This window comes from Equus quagga, chromosome 3 (assembly GCF_021613505.1).
Source record: "Equus quagga isolate Etosha38 chromosome 3, UCLA_HA_Equagga_1.0, whole genome shotgun sequence".
NCBI lineage: Eukaryota > Metazoa > Chordata > Mammalia > Perissodactyla > Equidae > Equus > Equus quagga.
Genome location: NC_060269.1, coordinates 41,175,207 through 41,201,868, shown reverse-complemented (window position 1 = coordinate 41,201,868; position 26,662 = coordinate 41,175,207). Strand labels below are relative to the sequence as shown.

Genomic DNA, 26,662 nt, shown 5'->3' with positions numbered 1-26,662 from the left:
ATAAGCCAGTTTTTTAATTTTCGTTTTATTTAGCAAGTGGCTTAACATAATGAGTATTATATTTTGTTCTTTCTTGCAGGAATTGTAATAGATGTGTCTATGGAAATAACAGTATTAACAATAGCATTTTCCTTCTGAATTGTTAATCAAGTGGTAAAAGACATATGTTTTGAGCTTTTAAACTAAATTATTTACCATTTAGATGCTTTGCCCTTTTGGAAAACCTCATCTTTTAATGAAATGAATTTTACATGAGTTTGTATGTGATGCTACAAAAACTTAAGGACTCACCTAATTTTCTCTCTTTTGACCAGAGTGGGGCAGTGTGATCAAAGTTTTCCTTCCTGTGCTCAAAGACACATGGTTGGCGCCTGCTAACAATTCCTTGTCCCAACTGGTGCTTAAAGAATTTATTTAGCACATTTCTGGCACTATGGCTTTTAGAGTGATAGAAACAATGGAGAATACACATAAGCTTTGTGTTTCCCAATAATTCCAGTTCAGTGAAGTTCTCTGAGAGCGTTCTCTGGTGTAAATTGAGCAACACAGGGCTCTGGGCAACACAGAAACCACTTCCCTAGTACACAGATATACGCTGAATCTGTCACTGATGTTATGTGATTTAGCAACCATTAAAGTATGTCAAATACTTCCTCCCCTGACCTTACTTTATTTTATTAACTTTGTTTTTCATAATGGCCTCTACTAAAAGGATTTATTTGTTTTAATATTTGAAGAGAGAGAAAAGAATTTCAAATTTTTTCGTATATCAACTAAAGATGATTGCTGTAAATATGCTTTCCAATTTTTACTGCCGAGTTGCCTAGCGTTACTGTTATTTTCATTGAGAATGAGTAGTCTGTAACCTGTTACAGTACTGACAATTGAATTGAATGTTCATTATTCCAGAGAGTCCAGTTTGTCGGATGGAGAATTTAGATGCAAAATTGTTTTTCTGGCTTTGCATGTATGGATGTTTGAAATACACATTAACATCTTCATGAGTCTCATGTACCTTCACATGTTTTGGAGAGAATTTTGGTTTACTGGAAATCTCAGTGTTTTTAATGAGGCCAGGTCTGTTAAGCAAGTAGTTATGTAAGTGCATGTGAATTTGTGTGCATGCATGTGCTTTTGAATATATTTTCCCTCAATCTTTTTTTTTTTTCGCTTGTTGGGTTAAAACAATGAAAAAGGATTATGCATGAGAAATAAATGACGTAGTCAAGATTTTAACATAATTGGCATCACATCAGAATTTATGAATGGTTTACTTTATAGTATGTATTTTTAAAAATACTAGGGCATTACTTAATACTAGAAAGCTTAACATACGTTTTCTAGCATTCTACAATGCAGTTTTTAAAAATGTAAGCCCACAGTGTTGTTTGGCATTCAAAACCCATGAGAATTCGAGCGCTGAATGTTATGATGTATGACTCATGCTAGTTCCAACAGTTTTTTCTTGTATTAAAAGGGGAAAACAACTACCAGGTTTTAACTAAGATATTAAAATTGCTACAGCATTTGGTGCCACCAGCAAGAGCTTCACTGTTAGTTAGAAAAGATCTGCCCCCAGGACACCCCTCCACCAGTCCCGGGAGGAAAGGGTACTCTCCAGGAGAAGACAACTCACTCCTGGCTGTTGCATTCCCTGAATAGTGGTGAATACAAAATAATTTAACAGTACATTGCCATACAAAAATGTTGAATTCTATAATGAAATCTTATTGTCTGTTCCACAAAAATGTTTCTCTTATCTGGGTTTATCTTGAATAAACTCTACGTCTCATTTCCTGGAAGATGCCTCACACTGGATGTACAACCACACCCAACAGCCCACACTTGGGCCAAGGGAGAAACACTGCCATGACAGTGTTTCATCTATTTCCTCAAATCTAAGACACCATTGATCATAAGATGCATCTAACTTCAGAAATATTAAAATGTGGGCGGGGGGAAGTGTTTCTTAGAATTAATGAAATAGTAAAGAGAAAAAAAATAATAAGGACCATTCATAACCTCACTCACCCAGAGATGATCACTGTTAAAACTTTGGTATATTTCTTATTTCATTTGTTATATTGTATTGTAATTGTAAAATTGTTTATTTCTCTACCTGTCTTTTAGGCTGTCAACTTCTCATGGATGCAGGACATGTTTTATACACTTTTATCCTAGTCCCTACGATAGCCCACACTATGACATAGGAGCTCAGTAAATATTTTTGACTATATGATCTGAGAAACTGGGGCATCTATGAAATAAGCACCTTTAAGCTGCCTTCACTCTTGAGAATTCATTCATTTATTTTTTCCTTCATTCAATCAAACAGGCATGATCATATTTTTGTTACAATGTCTGAGTTATGTGGGCATTTTAAAGTTGAGATCATTTACATGAAAAATGATCTTTCTAAAAAGTAAATCTGAAAATAGCACTCCTAGTCAGAATTCTTTATTAATTCCCCATAGTTTTGAGGATAAAGTTCTGTCTCTTTTAGCTTAACAACTAGGCATTTTATGAAGTGGCTTTAGCTTTCCTCTCTGTCCTCAACTCCTGTCAGTCTCCCACTCTTTATTGTACGACACAGTTCTGCAAACTTTTTTTCCGTGAAGGGCAAGATAGTAAATATTTTAGGCTTTGTGGACCGTACAGTCTCTGTAACTCAACTCTGACATTGTAGAAAGACAGCAGCAATAGGTAATACATAAAGAAATGAGTGTGGCTGTGTTTCAACAAAACTTTACAGAAGTAGGGAGGGGGCAGGCTGAATTTGACCAGTGGGCTGTAGTTTGCCTGCGGCTGTTCTACCATGTAAATCTAATTAAGACATCTAAGTTACTTGTTACTTTCTGCTCAGCAGATTCAACTATGATGTCATCAAAGTAGTGGATCAAAGTGATGTTCTATTGGATGCCAGGATGATCATTATCTCTGCCTAGTAGATGATATCCAATAGTGCAAGAGTTTATATAATGATGTAATGTTGTTCCTGCTGGGTGAAAATAAAACACTTCTGATAGTCCTTACAAGTTGGTATAGAGTGTTGATCAGGATATCAGTGCAAGCGATGAATTACTAGTATTCCGTTTCCCATGGGCAGGGTCCTCAGCACTGCATTCAAGGCCAAAGACATAACCAAACCCAACCCAGAATCCCTGGTACCTGGGACCTGCTCCTGGTGCCAAGTACTGTTATCAGTCAGGTGCCATCAGGAAAGCCAGATGTTACAATACAGCTGTTGAAAGGCTGAGTAAGCAAAAAAGGAACCCTGAAGTAACCCAGGAAAAATAACTATAGGAAGCAGCTACCACTCCTGATAGTTGGAGACAAGAAGAGGTTGAGACTATCAGAACCTAGAAGAAAATGAGAGAAAGGGCCTTGCAGAACCTGGTTCTGGGAGTGCCAAAGAGACTGAAAGCTGTGAGCAGTTGCTGCAGCCAGGTGAAATGACATTGCTGATAGGGATGCTAAGCAAACAGGAAGAATGCCATCCTACCATCCTACCTCCCCTCCTTCTGCCTTTCCATTTCCCCCCATCCCTTTGTGGCCCTCCTAGGAGGGAGTCAGTGGTCAACGGAGAACTGTGATTTGCAGATCTCCAGTTCCAGCATCACAGGGCACTGTAGAGAAGAATGTATTTCGATCTGAAACGCAAGAGTTTAACGACTAGTACACCATGTGAAGAAACGAGGGAGGAGCAGACAAAGGGAACAGAAACTAAGACCCTGACAGAAAGAAACAGCATGCTCAGAGAACAGGGGGGAAGTCAGTGAGCAGGAACATAGTGAGGGAGCAGGTACAGGAGAAGAGCCCCTGTCATGTGGGACTTTGTAGACTGTGGGAAGGTGTCTGGATTTGATTTTAAATGCATTCAAACACTCCTTCTTTCCTCTTACCCATCAAATCCTGTTCATCTCTAGGCACCTCTTCTTACTTACCTGATCATGTCTTATCCTGTGGAGTCACAGTTGCCTGCTTAACTTAGCTGCGTCCAGTGCTATTCTGTAAATGTTGTGAGGATAGAGAATTTGTCTTCTTGCTAACAGTTATATTCTTAGCACTTGGCATGGTACCTTGGCACCTACTATCACTCCCTCTATTTATTTATTGAATGAGATGGTTAATGAACAAACTATCTACCTGTGATAAGTCTTGCCTGATCCACATCCTCAGTGCTTTCATATGGTCTACTACACGGTCTGTAATTCATTGATTGAATTGTCTCCCCCACTAGAGGGGAACTCTGAGGACCGAAATAATTACTTATTACTCACTGGTATCTTTCCAATGCCTGACACTCAGTAAATGTTCATTGCATAAATGAATACAGGAATGAATGAATGAATGAAACAACCAAATATGAATGAAACAATTGGAGCTCAATGCAGACAATCTACATATGGCTGGAAACTGAAGCCAGTGGATTGGGAGGAAGGTAAAATGCATTCCTCTCTCCCTCTTTCTCTCCTTCTCACCCTCCCTCCCTCTCTCTTTGTTCCTTCCTTTCTGCTTTTTGTAAAAGCAATCAGTCAGCAATATCTGAAGCCACAGAGAAGGCATGGCCAGTAGAGTTTATAACCAGAAGGTCCTTCATGACTCTAGAAAGAGTAACTAGTTATGGCAGTAGTTTCAAGCTAGTTGCAGGGAATGGAGAGTGTTTTTGAAAGGAGCTTAGCTGTAAAGAGAAGGAAAGAAAATCTTGATTCTTATGGCTATATAAGAATATAATTTAAGGAAAAATATTAATGAGAAAGACTAGAACTGACAGGAAAATTCCAAGAGAGAGTATTTGAAGAATTACTTCTGCCACTGAGACAGAAAGCAGGAGGTAGAGTTGAGTATGGATGTAGAAAGTTGAGGGAGTCTTTCCCAATGCCTCCTTTCTCTTTGGGAAATAGAAAGGGGAGTGATCTGTGAGAATGAGCCAGGAGGTGATCTGGTAGGAGACGTGAATGGGAAGGGGGTGACCAAAGAGATTTGGAAGGATTGCCAGATGACAGTGACATTTCAGTGGACTCTGTCTATGCTGTTGTGAAATTTTCTCCAGCCCCAGTTATCTACTGGATATTCAAGGAGGGCAGAGAGATGGTTGGAATGATCCTGGGTTGAGGCTTTGCTGGACATCTTTGGCAAAAAGCACAGGACCTGAGGAAATTTACAACATTGCTACAGTGATAGTTCAAAGGTCTGGACTGGTTATGTAACGAAAGAAATGAATTGAAGAGGGGTATCCTAGAGTGGGAGAAATTCAGGGGTCTTCAGATTGTAGGTCTTGAGCTCTAAGAGCAGATATATGTACATGTGTGCGCATATGGGCACACACACACATCCTTCACCAGGTGTGTGTCATAGGTTATCACTGAATATTTTCAGGTCCAGATTTTGCTTAGTAAGATGATGCGATTAGACTAAATAGTCTGTATTTTGTTTTTATGTTCTTAGTTCTCAAGTTTGATGATGCTGTGTTTGCTCTGAAGGATTATAAGGGTGTGAGGAGGAGGAAGCAAAGCACTAATTGAATTCTAAAGGAGCCATACTAAAATGCTTTGAAAGTATTCCACGTTATTTAAGTTGTACAGGGTGTGAAGTCTGGAGTGTGAAAATGTATGCGAACTATGGTCATAAATAAAAATCTTATTTATCCTTTATAATATACTAGGAGCATTGAAGGTGAGTAGATTGTTATCTTAGGGATAAAAGCTATATAGAATAATAGAAAGAATAAAATCTGAAAGTTTCTAAAAAGTCAGGGAAATATTGGGTATCATGGTAAAGCACATCAGAGAATAATGGACACAACGGCAGGAAGGGAAATCTAAAGCTTTCAGTTTATGTTTAAGCATTTGAAGACATTTTCTAGGTTTGACAAAGGTTGGGAATTAAAATCATTATATATAATACAATACATAATATATAATATTATGTATAATGTATAATAAAATCATATAATAAATGAGTGAATTTATTTCAAAAATAAAAGGTCCCCAAATTGAAAAGTGCTGTTCTCGGTGTAAGCACCGTGAAGGCAGAGGCCATCTCTGATTCACCACTGTCCCTTTGGCAAATAGCACTATGCTGGCACCTAATTTTGCTCACCAAATATTTGAGGAACAAGGAAAGTAGATGTAGGGTGGTATTGTTCTCATTTTCATAATATGGGAAGAGATAGACAGGAGTAACAAACTTTAACAACCTGGAATTTCTAGAAATTCTGTCTTGACTATAGAAGAGATTATGTGATCATTGTGAGATCAAAGTAATCACTACGATTAATAAATAATCATTAAAGAAATAATATGTCTTAACATTTGATGATAGAATGAAATGTTTTGGTGACCCCTGACCATACCATATCAAATATATTGATCCTATCTTAATCGACGTTTTTCTCACGATCACTGAAATGCTTGCAGACTATCTCAAATATCCTTTCTCTTTCAAGTGACATAGTAAGAAGACATGTATATTTATTCTCTATAAAGCTAGCATTATATTCTACGCCTTCCAGTACTCACTCCTATAGTATATCCAGACCATAGTGGAATGAAAATTTATTTTTTAAAACTGAGAAGATGGAAATTTGTAAGTGAAGATCTTTTTTTTTAAGGCCAAAGAACGGTATTTCATCTTTTATTAAAGTATAACATCATATATTCTGAGTATTGTATCTATAACTAGATTCTTGACAGGAAAAGAACATAGGAAAATGATTGACAGGAACTTGTGTAAAGTGCAAATAAACTACAAGAGCACGGGATAAGCTCATTACAGTTAATGGTATGAAGGATCTACAGAACCAGTGATGGAAATGACATACTTTTTCAGGGGAGAAATGAAACCACAAAAATATGGGAAGAATTCTTTTCAAAATGCTTGGTAATGTGGTTCCATATTTCTCACTCCAGATAGGAGACTGAATACTAAGTAGAAGACAAAGTGAACAAAAATACGCATATAAGCAACTCTATGTGATCGCCTCCTGCGCTGGAGAATAAACAGAGCACCATAACGGAGCACAAGCTTTCAAATAGAGGGTCCATCTACCGGAATTGTCATTTGCCCTGCAAGCTTACAATTTTGTCATTAAATTGCAATCAAGGGTGTTAGAAGGAGTAATTACGAATTTGTTGTAAGGTTGCACACTCATAAGAAATTTTTTATGGGAGGGAAAAAATCTTAAGCATTCATGGTGGGGAAGTCTCATAAGACTTTTGAAAATCAAGTATTTCAGCCCAGGAGGCTGTTCTTTAGCAAGAGCAGCCGGAAGAGGTGATTTTTGTTTTTACCTTAATTTGAAGGTTGTTTAAGCATCTTGCCTTTTTCATCTATGGCCTAACATGTTGATGGGAAAAAGAATAGGAAAACAGATGGATTCCAAAGGGATGATTGCTAACTTTTCCTTTATATTTTCCCTAAGGAATCAATTCCAAGCTTCAGTTTGAAATCATGCCAGGTGCCTCATTTGGGTTATTCGAGATAAATCCTGACACTGGAGAGGTAGTGACAACCACCACACTGGACAGAGAAGTTCAGGAAGTCTTCACCTTTCAAGGTAAAGGATCCCTTGACGATGCTAAACAGACAAACAAATAGACAGAAGGAGGTTTAGTGGCGAGATTTTACATTTCACTTGAGTCTCTTTAAATAGAATATTATTGACCCAGTGCTGCCCGGTAAGTTTGGTCTGCTGCTGTGGGATTAGGGCAGTATATTTTGGGTATGAATTAACAGCCACAATCTGTGCCATTTTTCATTTCATGTCAGTACTTGTACGAGATGGGGGAGTCCCTTCATTGTCCAGCACCACAACGGTTCTCTGTACTGTGGAAGATGAAAACGATCACGCCCCGGAGATTATTGTCCCCAGTCGTGACATTGAGGTTCCGGAAAACCAAGAGCCAGGGGTTGTCTACACTGTTTTGGCCTCTGATAGGGATACTGGCAATAATGGAGCTGTCAAGTATCACATAATTGGTAAGTATTTTCTTTATTAAAATTCCCCTCAGGATCCCGACTGAGTTGGCACGCACTCTATGGTGACTATTCTGTATTTGGTGTCTATTGCAATGTCTACAAAGTACATACCCACTAAGGACTGGTTGGCGCTATGGACTTCCTCTTTACCTCTTTCTCACAGCCACCCTGAACCACTGCCCTCCTAATTCTTTAAAAATCTGCTGTCAACAACTCTTGTGAATTTTTCTATACTATCATTAGTGGATGTACAGATGGAACAGATAGCTTTTTTTCTATTTTTGTTCTTTCATATGATCACTTATTTTTATTACTTTGAATCCAGACTTTTTTTCAGGCCTTTCTAAAATGGAACCTAGAGGCTGTGAGTAGACGAAAAATACCCAAATCTGACGACCAATGTAACACTTCAGATCTGCAACCATACCCCACAGATTGAGGTCTTTAGGAAATTCTACCCTGGAGGATAATTTTGTGATGTTGCTCCCTTTGGGTCAGAGGCATAAGGATTTCTGACAGAATAACTTTGGCATTAGCATGGTCAGCTTGAAAGAGCCACATCTTATTTACCTAAAAAAAAGTGATTGAAGAATCCACTTTTCAGCGTATGTCAGAGAGCACATGGAATGATAAGAGATGAGGAGAGAGTAATACTTCAGAGACTGCCTCTGATGAAGAGAAGCTGCTTTACGGTCTTGTAAAAATAGTTTTAAGCTTAGCTTCTGGAAACTATTACTCTCTGTTTGCCAGAAATTCTATAACCAAGCTACATTTTCTTTGTATCACCCATTTACTCCAAAATGAAAATAGTTTTATTGCCTTTTCCCCTATTATAAAAATAATATACAATTGTTGTAGAATATATATACAATTCGTGAAAAACAAAAGTAATAACATAAAAAAATCTTATATCTTGCAGAGACAACTAATTTAATATTTTGAAAAACACTTTTCCATGAACCTCAGTGAATTTTAAACATATTGGATAATTTATATATGCTAGTTTGTTGCCTCGTTTTTTAAATTAACATACTGTGTAAATCTTTTGTGTCAGTGAATATACATATATATTAGCGTTTCTAATGATGTCTCATACATATGTATGGCATCATTTATGTCACTCATCCCTTTCTATGGTCATTTAGATATTGAACAGTCTTTCTATTATAAAAATGCTGTACTGAACAACACTTATCCAATTATTTCCTTATGACAAGTGTAAGTGCAATTATCATGTCCACAGGTGTATATATTTTAAATGTTTATACATATTGTCATGCTACCATTCCAAACAACAATACTCTCTTAAACTAACTTGTGTAAATAAACCCAATTCTTACCTCTTTCCCTTCTGTTGCAGTGGATTAGGTAGTTTTCCTCCTGTGTAAACTCCATCTATTTTCTAGAACTTCTCTAGTTCTATCTCTGGTTAAGGACCAGAGTCTGTATTTTTTTTAATTTCCAATCTGTTGTGACTGATACTTTTGTAAACTACAATATATATGAATTATAGGGGGAAAAAACAAGAGGCATACGAAATGCAAGCTCCAGTTTTTTAAAACTGTTATTATATATGCAGACATAAAATTATTCTATCAAGTTCCCATAGTACTTTCTAAATGCTTTTTCTCAGTTTCTGTGTTTCTCTTGTTGAGGACTGATGGCAAACCCTTCCCCGATTGCCGGGTCCCCTTTCACTGCATCAAGGACGTTCCTTCTGATCGTTCACTTCTCTTTCCTGTATTGTCAACACTTCCCCTTCTTCTGGCCTTTCCGGTCAGCATTTACCAGTCTTTCCCACCTCGAAAAACATCCCGCCTCAGATGTATCCCTCTACTCACTTTCTCTTTTCCTTCACAATCAAGCTTCTTAAAACTCGTGTGCACTCTGGTTTCTGTGTCTTTACTTCACTTTCAGTCTTAGCCCTCTGCAATATGTGTTCCACTCAAGTCACTCCACCAAAACCACCCTTGCAAAAGACACGAAGGATCTTGTTGTTGCTAAATCCACTGGGTCCTTTACAGTTCTTAATTTAATTATACTGCTTGTGCCTCTGTGCACCAGGCCCTGGACACTTGATCCCACCTTGACTTCAGAAAGCCACGTTCTCCTGATCCTTCTAGACAAGCCTCCCAATGTCCTTGTTCTTCTAGTGATCCTCTAAGTTGGTGGAGTTCCCTAGTCTTTGTGCTTATCCTTTTTCTTTTCTCATAGACACATTCTTACCGGGTCATTTCACCCGGTCCCTGTCTTCAGCTACCATTGTACACCGAAATCTCCCTATCTTTATTTGCAGCCTAGAACAAAGTCTTGTTAAAGAACGTTTTTTTCCAAGTGAAATAATGACTCTTATACAAATATAAAATTAACACTGCCAAAAACTTTTATTTATTCATTATTTAATGAATAAGCCAAAGTCATGTCAAAATCGATTCAAGGAGGTTTCCAGGAAACAAACACACACATATAAAGGAAATAAGGAATTCTGAAATGCAAACAGCCTTCAGGACACTAATCATTGGCAATTCACCAGACATGATTAATTTGCATTTCTGTGGACAAGAGCTGTTTGCATTGCTATCAGTTTTCAACAATTTATGGTGTGGTAAAATAGCTGAAAGACAATGAAGGCAGGAGAAACTAGATAGCAAGGCCAGACTGGATACCCACTAATTTTGTGTGTGTGTATGTGTGTGTGTGTGAGGAAGCTTGGCCCTGAGCTGACATCTGTTGCTAGTCTTCCTCTTTTTGCTTGTGGAAGATTGCTGCTGAGCTAACATCTGTGCCAATCTTCCTCTATTTTATGTGGAATGCTGCCACAGCCTGGCTTGATGAGCGGTGCTAGGTCTATATCCGGGATCTGAACCTGCGAACCCCAGGCTGCTGAAGCAGAGCATGGGAATTTAATTACTACACCACTGGGCCAGCCCCCAATCTTTTTTTTTAAACTCCAGAACACCCATTTATCTTTTTCCTCTCATTTCAAATTGTTTCACAGTTTTTCCTGACAGCCTCAAGGACCCAATCTTTATATCCAACAGCATCACATTATCAGCGTATCCAAAACTGAACTTGGCATCACCCCCTTTTCACCCAGCCCTGTCATGGTCTGACTTCTCCTAGGGTCTCTGCCGGTGATCTTCAGCCTTTTTTGCTCAACTTGCCCTTAAAAGAATCTTATTACAGATGTAAGCACTGAAAATCCTTGTTCACATGTTTTACATGGGGAGAAGGATTATTGTTACAGCACTAATACCTATTTCTTAAACTCTTTCTGAGTTATATGCCCCAAAATCAATTAAGTCTTTATTTTTATTTATTTACCACTTAGAAACTTGAATAGCTCCTTCAGTTTCATTCATAGGAGAGCCCCTCTTCTACTACAAAAGGATGTATTCCCCAGGCATTAACGTCAGTCACTGTTTTCAGCATTGAACACCAGTGTTGGGAATGCCTTTTACTCGGCAGCCTAGAAGCTTTTACGTTGTGAGGCAGTGCACCTTGATCAGGTTGAGATGGGTGAGAGGTGAGCCTTTTTAAAATAATTTGCAAGAAGGGTGATTATAAAAGTGAATGTTGGAGAGACAAACCCATGTGATCCTAGGTGATTTCTCAGGCAGAACAATTTTAGGAATAAGGATATGTAAACTAATTCTGGAAATTACCTTAAACCTACGTCTTCCCAGATATTCCTTGGAGAGCTTCGTATGACCCCTGCGGTATTCTGACTTTTTAAAGACAACGGGTCTAAACACCCTTCACTCTTCCACGTAAGCCCCATCATGACTCCTTTCTTCCTTACTCCTTGTTCTTCCTCCTTGATATCTTTGGAATGTGTCCATCTCTTCTATGCACATATTATTTCAGAACCTCCTCATTGCTCAAGTAGATCACAGCAATATCCTCCTCAACTGTTCATGTTCTGACCAAGCTTTGACCGTGCTGCCCAGTACTCTTCCTAAAACAGAAATGTGACTCACGAGAGTTTCCTGCCTAAAATTCTTAGGGGCCCTCCATAGATTTTAAGATAAAGTATAGACTCTTTAGCAGTATACACAGGGCACTTCATGATTTGGCCCCCTGCTTGTCTACCGAGTTCTTGTCTTCGCCACTGCCAACCCTCTCCCTACCCTCTATACTCAAATATCCAGGGAACCCTGTGTTGTAACACAGGGTAACACACTGAAACATCTGTAGGCATTAATTTCTCATATTCCTGGGACTTTACACAGGCTCTTTCCTCTTCCATCTTCCTCTTCCCTCTCTCCAAAACTTGTAGCCTGGCCTCTTCCCCTTTAGGAGTTAGCTTTGATGTCATTGTTTCTAACAAGCATTTCCTGACCACGGTAACGCAGGACTGCGTGCCCTTCTGCTGTGTCTCCCGTACTGTGTAGGTATGATTTCTACACCATACTTTACTGTCCAGGCACTGACCCGCCTCTCTTCCTGGGCTGGAAACTCTCAGAGGATCACGTCTTATTTTCCTCGTATTCCCAGCATCCAGCACATACTTGGTACATGACAGATGTTCCTTAAATGTTTGCTGAGTAAATAAATTGCTTTATCAACCACAAACGCTACCAAACTATAGTTTATCTGATCATCCCTATGTTTGGTATAAATTAACCATGTCTTGTGAACAAAATATGAATATGAGACCCTTCTCCTCAGCCCCCAGCACTACCGACAGCTGTTGTTTTCTCTGAATACCATCCCACGTCTTCCCCATGTGCCTCTGGCAGACTTCAGTAAATCCCCACACTGTTGGAAATTGTGTGCTTCATCGAAGAATATGCCCCTCATCGAAGAATATGCCCCTCATCCAAAAATACTGCCAGCAGGTCATTTAACCACATTTTTCCTGACTAATTTTCAGGGTGACTTTAAAATATCTTTGAAAATTTATTGTCCCTGTGCTCAGTTTTATTCTATTTGATACCATGGACAATAGTAAAGCAAAGATTTTTTGAAGGATACAGAAAAGAATAAAACATTATCCTTGCTTGTGTTGTGGAAGAAATAGACAAGTGTGCCACCCTAACAGAAGTGTTATGATTCATGCACAATTGTCATGGAAAAGTAGAAGAGGAACTTGTTGCAGTAATGTAACTGACATGCAATCTGTAGTGAATAACATTTGGGAAGATTACTACTATTGATCTGTTAATTTTTGATTGATATCTAAAAAGGGGTATTATCTCCTGCTTCTTATCCCTGCCTACTATTGTTTTATTTCAAATAAAACATACATTTTAATCCTCTCAAGAGGAAAAATGTATGAATATAAAAAGTTGTAGATGTACACAAAACAGTCATACTGTTGCAGATCAGTCAAAGCAATGTTCTAATTATTGATTAAATTAAGATAGATATTGAATTGTATCGTTTCTCTCTCAATAACAATCTTCGTGAGGGCAGAAACTTAATCATGTTCACTGTTAGCCTTAGTAATTACAAAAATGCTAGGATGTAATAATCAGGAAATAAATATTTTTTTAATGAATGAATCAATGAATATATATATGTGTGTGTTGCTAGCAAAGGGCTGCTACTTTTTCAATTCATGTGAATGTTGAATTTGTTTTCTTTAATAGATGGAAATACTGATGAGTACTTTGCTGTTAATGAAAGGTCAGGAGAACTCTCTACCACTCGCGCTTTGGACCGGGAGCAAGTCAACAACTTTACCCTTGTCATCCTGTGCTCTGATCTGGGGGATCCACCTAGGAGCTCTATAATGCAACTGCAAGTTAGAGTTTTGGACGACAATGACCACAGCCCTTCCTTTCCCATGCTTCATTATCAGTCCTCTGTGAGAGAAGATGCTCAAGTGGGAACAGTGGTTCTTATGCTCTCCGCTGTGGACAAGGATGAAGGCCTGAATGGGCAAATTGAGTATTTTCTGATGGATGAGGCTTCTGGTGCATTCACCATTGATCCAGTGGCAGGCACATTGAGAACTGGCCGTACCCTCGACCGAGAAACCAGATCTCAGCATACATTTGGGGCTGTGGCCAGAGACCGTAGTGTCCAGGGCTCAAGAAGCACCACAGTAATTATAAAAGTACTGGTCACTGATGTTAATGACAATGATCCAGTTTGGGAACAGAACCCCTTTGAAATTTTTCTTTCCCCTCAGTCACCTACAAACCAGACAATTGTTATTCTGAAAGCCAATGACCCAGACTTGGGGCCCAATGGAACTGTCATTTTCAGTTTTACAGAGACCCAGTCAGTGTTTTCTATTGATAAATATACAGGAGAAATTCACCTTCTGCACAATCCATCCTCAGAATATTTTCCAATCTGGCTGCAGTTAAAAGTTATGGACCAAGGGGTCCCCGCCAGGACAACCACTGGTCTCTTGATCATTCACATAGAAGGAGAAGAAGTGAAGATTTCCTTCAGCCACCACCTGTATAAAGGGACTGTCACTGAAAATTGCGATGCAGGTGAGTGTCCCCTCAAGTATTTGTATATTGTACCCATTTTGGCAAAATGCTTAAAACTAAGATTATATAACGAGAGTGCTATTGCAGGCTCAGTTATAAATTTTTGAGTCCAGCCAATTCTTGGTCTGCCAATTTTCATCCAAAGTATATTGTTAGAAAAATATACTCAAATACAGTAAAACACACGCACATACGCACATATACACACAAACGTTTGAAGACAGCAAAAAGTAAAAATACTAAAAGATAAATCATTCCGAGCTCTTGAAGTTTCAGTTAAGTTTACAATCTCAAAAACAATCCTTTTTAATTTAAATATATATGAATCTTAACAACTGTACATTTCCTAAAGTACTTTCTTAGAAGTACAATGAAAGAGGAAGCACATTGGGATTCAGTGCTTGGGCTGGGGCTGGGTTTACGTCCTGACTCTGCCGCTGTGCATCCTTGGGCAGCTGGAGCTCTCTGAGCCTCAATTTCCCAATCTGCAAATGAGAGATAACCATCGCGCTACCATATTAGGTTATTCTGAGGACTGACTGAGCTAGTTGATGTAGAGCACTTAAAACAGTGTCTGAGACATAGTGAGCTGTAATAAATAGGAATTGCTATTATTATTATTATTATTAATTATTATTATTTCATTTTGATACAGTCAGTGGTACCTTTCAAACAGTGCAGTAATGTCTGATCTTCAAAGAATTTGGCACAGTTTACACAATTTAGAACAGGCTTCTATGAAAGGTAACTATTTTTCCTCATAATGTGAAATTATTTTTTAATTATTTCCCTACTCAAATGTATTGCCATAAGGGGAAACATAAAAAACAATGAATAAAAACAATTAATTTAAATGATCTTCCTACCCAAAAGCGAAAAGGATTGTTTGTAGATAGTTGTGAATGGAAAGAAATTCAGTCTAGGTAATTCTATCTAACGAGAGAGTCGAGAAATGAATCTGCTGATCCTTTCGGCCAAGCAGAGGGCAAAGCGAATGGACTCAAGGACATGGGAAGGGATGGGTTTGCTTGCTCACATCATCTTTGGTTTTCGTTTTATCATTTTATCATGATTCAATTTCACTTTATCCATACCTACAGAAACCTTTTTTTTTTAATTTAAAAGGCAACCTACATTTTTCTGGAATTGACTTATTTCATAGTGAAAATATTTTTGTTGCACATTATATACTGGCTTCTCTATGAAGAGAATATTCAATTTAATATTGAATATGAATCGTTCTCAGTTGTGGATTATTAATCTGACTTTGACCTTTTTTTGAGTTATGGTTATCCCATGGTTTGCTTCCTCAGAAGGCCTCTTATTGATTATAAGTGTAATTAAGAGTAAATTGCAATTACCTTCATTAAATGCAATATTAGTGACTTCCAAAATAAGTCAGAAATTTCCAACCTATATTCTTATGTGTAATGAGACTTCCACATAAGCATTAAATGTTAAACAATATGAGATACTCCCTAGAGCTATAGATCTATGCCTCTTAAAAGGCATTCGTCCTAACCCCAGAGCAGAGTCTAATGGGAAGTAAACATTCTCTAAATAATAGGGCGCAAAATACAATATATTAATCAGCCTTGAAATTGATCTGATAAAGTCATAGAGTCTTCGAGCCCAGCCTTTGTCTGCAGTGCAACGGTAATCACTTCTCCCTAAACACCCCTGACATGTGGTTTTTCAGTCTCTACTTGAATATTTCAGTGACTGAGAGCTTAGGATGGTGATTCTTGAACTTGGGTGTGAAACATGTGATCTATGACCCACCCTTGAGGGTTCTGCCTCATTAGGTCTGGGGTCTGAAGACTGTTGTTTCTAACAAGCTCTGAAGATGATTTAGTTGCAAGGCAAAGTTGGAAAACCCTTTCATTTGCAAAGTCATTCATATGTGGAACCTAGGTCTGTCTCCTTTATGTCTATCCATAAATCCTAGTGCTGCCCTCTGGAGCACTCCACTGCTCCACACACTCACTCTTCAGATATTTTATTTGCTCCTTCAACAGATTTTTTTCTGGTTTTTTTTTTTGGTGAGGAAGATTTGCCTGAGCTAACATTCATTGCAAGTCTTCCTTTTTTTTTTTTTTTTTGCTTGAAGAAGTTTAGCCCTGCGCTAATGTCTGTGCCAGTCTTCCTCTATTTTGCATGTGGGATGCCTCCACAAGCGTGGCTGACGAGTAGAGTAGGTCCACACTCAGGATACAAACCTGGCTGCTGAAGCAGAGAGCATGGAACTCACTCAGCCACAGAGCCAGCCCCCAACACGTTCTTTTATTGAGTATTATGTTCCAAATACTTTTATGCTGGGATACATTTGTGAACTAAAAGACTAAGATGCTCGCTCTTGTGAGGCTTGGGTTCTAGGAGGGATAGAGAGAGAATATCACTGAGCATAAGTGACTAAAGTATGGTTTATGTTAAATGGTGATAGGAGTTACTGAATAAAGAAAAAACAAAGCAGGGTAAGAGGAAATTGGGAGTGCTGCGGGAGGGGACAAATTGAAATTTTAAGTAGCATGTAAAGGCAGGCGTCATTGAGTAAGGGATATTTGGGCAAAACTTAAAGAGAGGAGGCAGCCATTCATATACTTGGGGGCAGAGCATTTCAGAAAAAAGGAAAAAGCCAGTGAGAGCCTGCCTGGTTTGTTCAAAGAACAGTAGAGAGGACTGTGTGACCGAAGCAGAGTAAGCCAGGTGAGAATAGTAGGAAATGAGGTCAGAGGACTAACAGGTCATGCAGGGCCTAGTAGATCATTGCGAGGACTTTGGCTTTTACTCAAAATAGTTTTCTAGTTTTTTCAGTTATCCTTCACATAATAGGGTTTCCAACCACTACTAGTGAGCATTCACATCCAGTGTACATTCTGCAGAGTAATAGGCATTAAATATATTATTCCTCGAAAGAATTGGCGTGGAAGTTATCACGTTATCACACTTTTTCACATGAGTAAATGAAATTTCTAAAGATTAAGTAATGTGCCTAGGCATTTCATGGTGGTTAGGACATCCTTTCTCAATTCACCCAGGATCAATTTGTTTGCAGAATTAAGCCTAAATAAAAGTCAATATCTAAGGCACCTCAAAGAAAACATCTTGACATGGAATGAAATTATGGATTAGTAAGTATAATATTTGCAGATGGGTTCAGAAGTGACTTAAAATAACACTAATAAAAACTGCCATGGAAGGGGGAAATTTTCAGCTGTTTTCATTTTTGCAATGTACCATTCATTCGTATGTCACAGATTCACTGTGTTGGTAGGAGGCAGACACTATATGAGGAAACTACCTTGATTTTAACCTGTTTCCCATCACTCAGGCACCATCTCATCAAATCTGCACACCTTCCATCTACTCCCAACCATCACAGTTGGCATTAATCAATATGGTCTAGAGTAACCTGGTCTGAGATAAAAAGTTAGAGCAGAAGACAGTGAAGACTGAATTACTTTCTTAGCTCTGAAGGTGGGCCTCCTGTTTAAGATTCAATCAGAAAAGCTGATGAATAAATGGATGGGAAGTCTTCATCCTGCTCTCTGCATTGTTGTGTTTTCTTTGACCTCTGTTCAGAGTTGTCCTTCTTAGTCCTCTTGTATTTAGAATTACTGAATTAAATTTGGCTGTTATCTTTTTAATAGAACTTAACACTCTAAAAATCTGTTTATTAAATCTTACACATAAGGAAGGCTAGAAATAGTTCTGGCAGTAATACAAGCATACGGTATCCATAAATATCCAGGTAGGTATACATTTCAAGACATCTGAAGCACCAGGTTGGGACCTCACTTTGAAGAGTAACTATGACATGTGAAGGGCGTGAAGTCTAAGTTGAGAGATAAACTAAAAGCTGTAGCATGTAACAGGAAGGAGAAGGGGAGAAGCAAAGGATGACAGTTAAGAAGGCTTTGAATCTAAGTAGATGCAACTGATCTATGCCTGGGCCAGGAGGGTTTCCTAGGCGCCTGTGAAAAACAATGACAAGGTGCACAAAATATTGGTCGACATTTCAAACTGGCCAGAGCTTTGCCAGGAACATGAATTCAGTACAGACAGACTGCCAGATCATATCAGACACCAGAACATGATTTTTTTTTTTTTTGCTTTTGAATTCCAGTTGTTTTGAAAGATTGTAAATCCATTGATCAGTATTAGAATGGCTTTGGTAGAAATTATTGAATAGCGTTTATAGCTTCCAGCATTATTTCTCTCCCAAATATCCCTGCCATTTTAATTTTATTTTCAAGTGAAAAATATGTGTCTATTGGAAGCTTAAATTTTCTGTGGGTTACTCAAATATCCTATTGGTAGGCACCAATTGACATCCTGAGTGAATTACTTCAATGTATTATCATAAATTTTCATCACACTAAACTGATTTTAACATTTAGATATTCTTTTAGGAAAATAAAAAGTTAAAAGAAGTAACTCCAATGTATTCATACTTGTTTAACATTTCTTTCTTGGAAGGGCTGCAAGTTCAAGTTTCAGTTAACATTGTATTCATCTATTAACGATGTTAAACTTAACATCAATTGTTTAAAACAATATATAGTTCTCATATTAAAAGCAACCCCTTGGTGGGCAAAATTTCTTTAAGACTCAGTCGTGAGATGTTCACTTATTCATAGAGTCGTTCTCAAGGGTACCAGTTGCCCAAAAGAGAGAGGCTGGCCATACAGCAACATGACAAGAAAAGTTGAAGTCCAAGTGATTCCCCACTCTTTACTCTTCCTACTGCTTCTTTTCAACCTAGATGAGAGAGAACATAACCATTCCAAATGTTTTTGAGGTGAAAAATAAACCAGTTGGTTGTCCATGAGCCTTCTGGAAGCCAGCTTTTACTTCTTGTTTCATTCCCAGTGTTTTGGTTATCCTGATGAGGATGCATCAGCAGCCATAGTCCCCAGTGTGGACTATTCACAAGTTCATACATTTCTTTGAGTTACCATGAGGGGAAAAAAAATGATTATGAATTGTTGATACTGTGATTAAAAGTAAATATTCAGAATTTGAAAGACTTGAAATAAAATTAAAATATGATGATACATGGGGGCATTCTAACTAGTCAATTATATTTAATATTGTATAATAAATAATTTGACCTTCACATTTTGGAGGAAAAGCCCTTCTTCTGGCCCTTTGACAGTTGATCCAGTAAATTCTGGCTGTTACTCTTGGTAAGGCTGGGCACACATATGTGGAGTATAGAAAGTGTGATGGGCATTAGTGTAACTGAATGGCTCGCTACTCACAATGAGCAAGCTCTCTTTCTCCTTCCATAAAGTGGAGATAATAATGACTTCCTCACGGGGTACTGTAAGGATCAAAGGAGGTCATATGAGTGTACTAGTCATTATTTTTGTTTTTATTATCGTTATCCTCCTTCTGTCCCAAACCCTTAATTGAATTCTATCAAGTTAGCTGGGTATAAATTCTCACCAGAGCAACCAGTTGTTACTTAGCAATTACAGTCATGCATCACTTGACAGGGATACGTTCTGAGAAATGTGTCGTTAGACAATTTTGTCATTAAGTGAACATCATAGAATGCACTTACACGAACCTAGATAGTATAGCCTGTCACACGCCTAGGCTATATGGTACTAATCTTATGGGACCACTGTCATACATGCAGTCCATTGTTGACCAAAACATCATTATGTGACACGTATGTAACAACAATGAAATGCTTGCAGTTTTTTTAAAACTTTACCATTCCAACATATACATTTTTATGATATGAAAAGGGGGAAGCAAATACTATCTGTCATTCCTATTTCATTACTTTATTTAAGGTCGTCACTCTTATTCTTGGAATGAAATTCGTTGGAATGAGTACCATCTAGCTAGCCATTTACAAACAATATGGGATTTCATCACCTTACCTATGACTCTGAGATAGCTCTGGAAAAGACAGAGAAGAAAAGCCTTAGCAAGTTTAGGTTGTCTCAGAAGGAGATAAACACCTCATCGGGCAGTTTTCATCTTTCTGAATTAGTCCCAGTCCCACATCTGGGCCTCAGCCATACAGGCTCAAGACCTCATTTTATTAGCAAACCAGGGAGTTCTTCCCCCAGAGTTGGGACTTACTAACCAATACGAAGGAGACTGATATATAAACCAGAATTCCAGTTCTTTTGTTTATATGAAGAACTATGAATGCCGTGTGAATTAGAGTTGTCATGTCAGGACGACCAGCTCTTTCTTTCTAGGAAAAAGGACACAGAGAGCCAAGCTATAGTCAGAAAGCTGTTTGCTAACCTCAACAGTTTGAGCAGGATGTGATTCAAGTGTCGAATGTTATCAGCCTGTGTTACCCTTTCCTCAGAAAGAACTCACGCAGCACTGCCAAGTCGGATTTTGTGATGCCTTCCTGACTGTCTTGGGCTTCCATGACTCATGAACTTCCTTTTGATTTGCACATTCCTTCTTTGGCTTCTGCTTTGGGAACCATTCTGTTTCTTTATGGTGATTTTGCATAACTCTGTTCTGAGCATCAAGTTTTGTTTATAGATGTAGCAGGGTCAATACTTTTTAGAGACTCAGTTTTTTTAGAGAAGTTTTAGGTACAAAGCAAAATTGAGAGGAGGGTATAGAGATTTCCTGTGTTCCCCCTTCCACCACACATGTGTTGCCTCCCTTATTATCTGCATCTTGCACCAGAGCAGTGCGTTTGTTACAACCAGTGAAGATAAACGACACATCATAATCACCCAAAGTCCATAGTTTACATTAGGGTTCACCCTTGGTGGTGTACATTCTGTGGGTTTGGACACACATATAAAGACGTGTATCCATCATTATAATATGCAGAGTAGTTTCACTGCATTAAAAAACCTCCATGTTCTGCCTATTCATTCCTCCCCCCACCCCTACCCCAAACTCTGGCAACCACTGATCTTTTTACTGTCTCCATAGTTTTGACTTTTCCAGAAAGCCCAATAGTTGGAATCAGACAGTATGTAGCTTTTTCAGATTGGCTTCTTCCACTTATTAATATGCACTTAAGATTTTTCCATGTCTTTTCATGGCTTGATAACTGATTTCTTTTTTGCTCTGAATAATATTCCATTGCTTGGATATAGCACAGTTTATTTATCTATTCATCTACTGAGGGACATCTTGTTTGCTTCCCAGTTTTAGCAATTATGAATAAATTCATAGAAAAATTTGCTATAAAAATCCATGTACAAGTTTTAGTGTAGACGTAAGTTTTCCACTCCTTTGGATAAATTTCAAGGAGTGTGATTCCTGGACTTTACGGTAAGAGTATATTTAGTTTTGTATAAACCTGCCAAATTGTCTTCCAAAGTGGCTGTACCATTTTGCATTCCCACCAGCAGTGAACGAGAGTTCCTGTTGCTTTACATCCTCACCAGCATTTGGGGGTGTCGGTGTTCCAGATTTTGGCCATTGTAATATGTATGTAGCGGTATCTCATTGTTGTTTTAATTTGCATTTCCCTGATGACATATGATGTGGAACATCTTTCCTTATGCTTGTTTACCGTCTTTATATCTTCTTTGATGAGGTGTCTTTTAAGGTCTTTGGCCCATTTTTTAGTCAAATTGTTTCTTTTATTATTGTTGAGTTTTAAGAGTTCTTTGTATATTTAGGATAATAGTCTATTATCAGATGTGTCTTTTACAGATATTTTCTCCCAGTCTATGGTTTATTCTCATTTTCTTGAGATTGTCTTTCTCAGATCAGAAATTTTAAATTTTAATGAAATCCAGCTAATCAGTTATTTCTTTCATGGATTGTACCTTTGGTGTTATAACTAAGAAGTCATCACCATACCCAAGATCATCTAGGCTTTCTCCTATGTTATCTTCTGGGAATTTTATAGTTTTGTATTTTACATTGAGGTCTATGATCCATTTTGAGTTAATTTTTGTGATGGTGTGTGGTCTCTGTCTAGATTCATTTTTTTGCATATGAATGTCCAGTTGTTCCAGCACCATTTATTGTAAAGACTATCTTTTCTTCATTGTATTGCCTTTGCTCTTTTGTCAAACAGTACTATATTTATGTGGGTCTGTTTCTAGGCTCTCATTGATCTATTTGTCTATTCTTTCACCAATACCACACTGTCTTGATTACTGGAGCTTTATAGTGTTGAAGTTGAGTAGTGTCAGTTCTTCAACTTTGTTCTTCTTAGGATTAATATTTTTGAACTATATTTCTACTCTTTTTCTCTATTGCCTGTCTGCATGTCCATCTCTTCTGCAAGAGGCATCCACTTGTTTTGGATAGCATTAGCATAATTACTGCAGAAATGCAAAGAAAGAATATTGTGCCTTTGGCAAACACAGTAGGTGGTCCTTACTATAAACGAAGATAGTTTATAAGGAAGCCTGCCACATGGAAAAAAAGGAAAGCCCACCCATCTCTTCTAGTTGCTGGGGAGGGTAGGAAAGGCAAGAGAGAAAAGATAGAGGAAACAAGTGGTCAGCCAGGAGCATCCTGGCCCCTCCCTTTCCTGAAGCTGTAATCTTGGAGGGGGCCAGTGAGATAGATAAAAGGCAAAGCTAAAAGCAGAGGAAAATTTGGAACTCTAGGAGGACACTGCCTCATAGGGTGGCCTTTTGATAACATAGGACAAGGGGCAGCAGAGTAAAATGCGCAGCATGTTTAGGTAAAGAGAAGGCACAAGTGAGTGCTCCATGCCTGTTTAGCTCTTGCAAGGACTGAAAGACATCCCATAGTCCCAGAATTCCCACTTATGGACACAGATTAACACAGAGTACAGACCAGCAGACCTGCCATGGGGACCACTGTTGCCAGGGGTGAGATGAGCCTATCCCAAAATCTGTGGGGCGATCAGCCTAAACACAGGGTTGCATAACACACCACAGGGTCTGCAGCATCAAAATCAGCCACAGTAGGGCCAATTCAGCAGGGGAAGTTCCTAGCCTGAACATGTCGACATTGCAGACCAGACTCATTGCCTGGAGACAAATTCTAAGAGCCAGTGGACAGCACCCAAAGATCCCACCTCATCACTGCAAATCCCACCCGCTACCAGTATCATCTAAGAGGCACAGCGCAGGAGGGAGGGAACCTCAGACTGGGCGTGTACTCTAAAGACACTGTGTTATCTAAAAGTACTGTTTAAAGGGAAGGGACCATATGGCATTAAATGGCTTGTTTATGATAGTCATTTTTTTCTATTGTCCATCAGGGTGGGACTCATAAGGAATACTACATTAATCATAAAAAAATTTTTTTCTTTGCACATCTAAGTTGTACTGTGTAAAACTGTAACTCTGTTTTATTCATTTTTAACTCTTAAAGGGAATTCTTCTCTCTTTTATTAAGGATGCCTTTTAAGGTAAAGATAAATGTTGACTGTACACTTAGTGTTGTACATTCAATAGTCAATTTTTTAAAGATATCGAAGACATGTGGTCAGCCTTGTAAAGAGGTTTGAGCATCTCTTTCATCTATTCTCTTAGAAGGCAGTTTTGATGATCAAATGAGCATTTTGTAATCTATAAAGCATTTTATCATCATTATTACCAAGTGTAGGACGTGGAGATGAAAGTGCAGCCATGAATATCTGGGAGAAGCTTCCCACTGTGGACAGCAGAGCCAGAAAGAAGCTTGCTCCTAGTAGGTGTTGAAATCATTCCACCATTTAACCATTATACTTCTAAGATAACAAAAGCCATATGCCCAAATGAGAATTAAACCAGCCAAAACCAAAAAAAAGGTGGGGAAGGCACTGAGTTCCAGGCAGGGGAAATGGCCCGCACAAAGGCATGGGGACGTGAGAACCTGTGGCAAGTTTACCATACGATACAGCAAATCATCTGGAATAGCTGGGCAGAGGCTCGTGAGCTTCCCAGTGATGAACTGGAACCGCGACATTGATAGACTTTAAATTATCGAAAAAGTGACAAAACAACTTTTATGTTATAGAAAGCTCACTTTGGAAGCCTTGTGAAGGGTGGCCTGGGGAAGAGAGACGAATTAGGAGGGCACTGCAGTAATCTACATGTTAAATGACCAGGGCCAGAATAAAGCCACAGCGGTGGGGACAGAGCAGGGGGAATGTGCTCCACAAGCGTTTCAAAGGCACCCTTGATGGGTCCTGTTGATTGTTTAGACCTGGAGTTCTCAAGGGCCTCACATGGAGATACATGGGGAACTTTTAAAAATTACTGGACATCCACCCTCCAACCAATTAAATGAGAATCTTTGAAGGTAGACCAGACATCGTAAATTTGTAGAAGCTCCCATTTAATTATACATGCAGCCCAAGGGTGAGAGAGGAAAGAAGGCTGAGAGAAAATCAAAGTAATGTCAGTATGTTAACATCAGTCGGATAAGTAATGTGTCCACAAAAGAGACTGAGATGGAGGGGCCAGGGCACTACTGACAATTCCTGGGAGGTTGGTGTTAAAGAAACAGGAAAGTGGCCCATTCAAGAAGCAAGGAGTAGTCAACTGTATCTAATTTGGAGCAGAGGTTAGATAATACAATAAGGACTGAAAAGCAACAACTAGATTAGTTGGGGGCCTGTCCCAAAGCAGAAGCGAAGGAGATGGTGGCTGCCACCAACTGAGAGTGGGACTACATTGGTCGCAGAACCTCTCTTCGGTTGGGAAAAGTGTTACCTGAGATGGTCTTAGGATGCCATCTTGGTGTCAGGAGGCAAGAACATGGGAAGGCATGTCTGAAAGATAAGTCCATGCATCAAATATAAAGGATAAGACAGTAAGAGAATGACATGATTAACAGAATAACAGGCTGAGAGAGTCCAGAGAGGAAGTTCTGAGAAGAAAGTTTGCTCTGTTGAAATTTTTCAGAATTTGGCCAAGAATAGAGACCAGGAAACAAGACCCCATAACATGAACTCTGGAGTCAGCCATGGCCGCTTACAGGAATTGTGTGTAGCCAAACAGAATTTAGCAGTCTAGGAGGGGATTAGGAACTTTGGAGAGAACGAATTTGCTAGAACTTTATTTTAGAAGTCAGAGTACACTGAAGGGCTGAGTGAAGAAGTAAAGATGGTGAATTCAGTACAGTTTTTTTCAGTTATTTTATTGAAATCATAAAAGTTTATGACATTGTATAATTTCTGGTGTACATTATTATTTATCAATTTCTGTATAGATTTCATCATGCTCACCACTAGTAGTCTAATTTTTTTTTATCCATCACCATATGTATGTGCCTCTCTACCCCTCTCGTTCACCCCCCAGCCCCCTTCCCCTCTGGCAACCGCTAATGTGTTCTCTTTGTGCATGTGTTTATTTGTCTTCCCCATGGGAGTGAAATCATGCAGTATTTGTCTTTTTCTGTCTGGCTTATTTCACTTAACATCATACCCTCAAGGTCCATCCATGCTGTTGCAAATGGGACGATATTGTCTTTTTTTATGGCTGAATAGTATTCTATTGTATATATATATACCAGATCTTCTTTATCCATTCTTCCATAGAAGGGCACTTGGGTTGCTTCCACATCTTGGCTATTGTGAATAATGCTGCAATGAACATAGGGGTGCATAAATCTCTTTGGATTGTTGATTTCAAGATCTTTGGATAAATATCCAGTAGTGGGATAGTTTGATTATATGGTGTTTCTACTTCTAATTTTTTGAGAAATCTCCATAGTGGCTGTACCATTTTGCATTCCCACCAGCAGTGTACAAGGATTCTCTTTACTCTACATCCTCTCCAACTTTTGTTATTTTTTGTCTTGGTAATTACAGCCATTCTGACAGGTGTAAGGCACTATCTCATTGTAGTTTTGATTTACATTTCCCTAATAATTACTGATGTTGAACATCATTTCATGTGTCTGTTGGCTATATGTATATCTTCTTTGGAGAAATGTCTGTTCATATCCTCTGCCTATTTTTTTTTTTTTTTGGCTGAGAAGATTTGCCCTGAGATAACATCTCTGCCCATCATCTCTGCCTTCTATTTTGTATGTGGGGTGCTGCTACAGCATGGCTGACAAGTGGTGTAGGTCCACATCCAGGACCTGAACCCGCAAACCTGGGCTGCTGAAGTGGAGCATGCTGAACTTAACCACTACACCATGAACTGGCCCCACCTCTGCCCATTTTTTGGTCCAGTTGTTTGGTTTTGTTGCTGAGCTGTATGAGTTCTTTATATATTTTGGAAATTAAGCCCTTGTCAGATATGTAATTTACAAATATTTTCTCCCAGAAGGTGGGTTGTCTTTTCGTTTTGTTCATGATT

General features: G+C 38.7%; 1 protein-coding gene across 1 annotated transcript in view; it reads left to right on the top strand.

Annotated features, from left to right (window-relative positions):
• The window catches only part of DCHS2 (dachsous cadherin-related 2), a 237,122-nt gene that overhangs the window by 159,950 nt on the left and 50,510 nt on the right, over nucleotides 1–26,662 (top strand). The window contains exons 11-13 of the mRNA XM_046655652.1: nucleotides 7,424–7,558; nucleotides 7,771–7,980; nucleotides 13,575–14,432. Coding sequence (XP_046511608.1) covers nucleotides 7,424–7,558; nucleotides 7,771–7,980; nucleotides 13,575–14,432 — 1,203 coding nt within the window. The remainder of the gene's footprint in view (nucleotides 1–7,423; nucleotides 7,559–7,770; nucleotides 7,981–13,574; nucleotides 14,433–26,662) is intronic.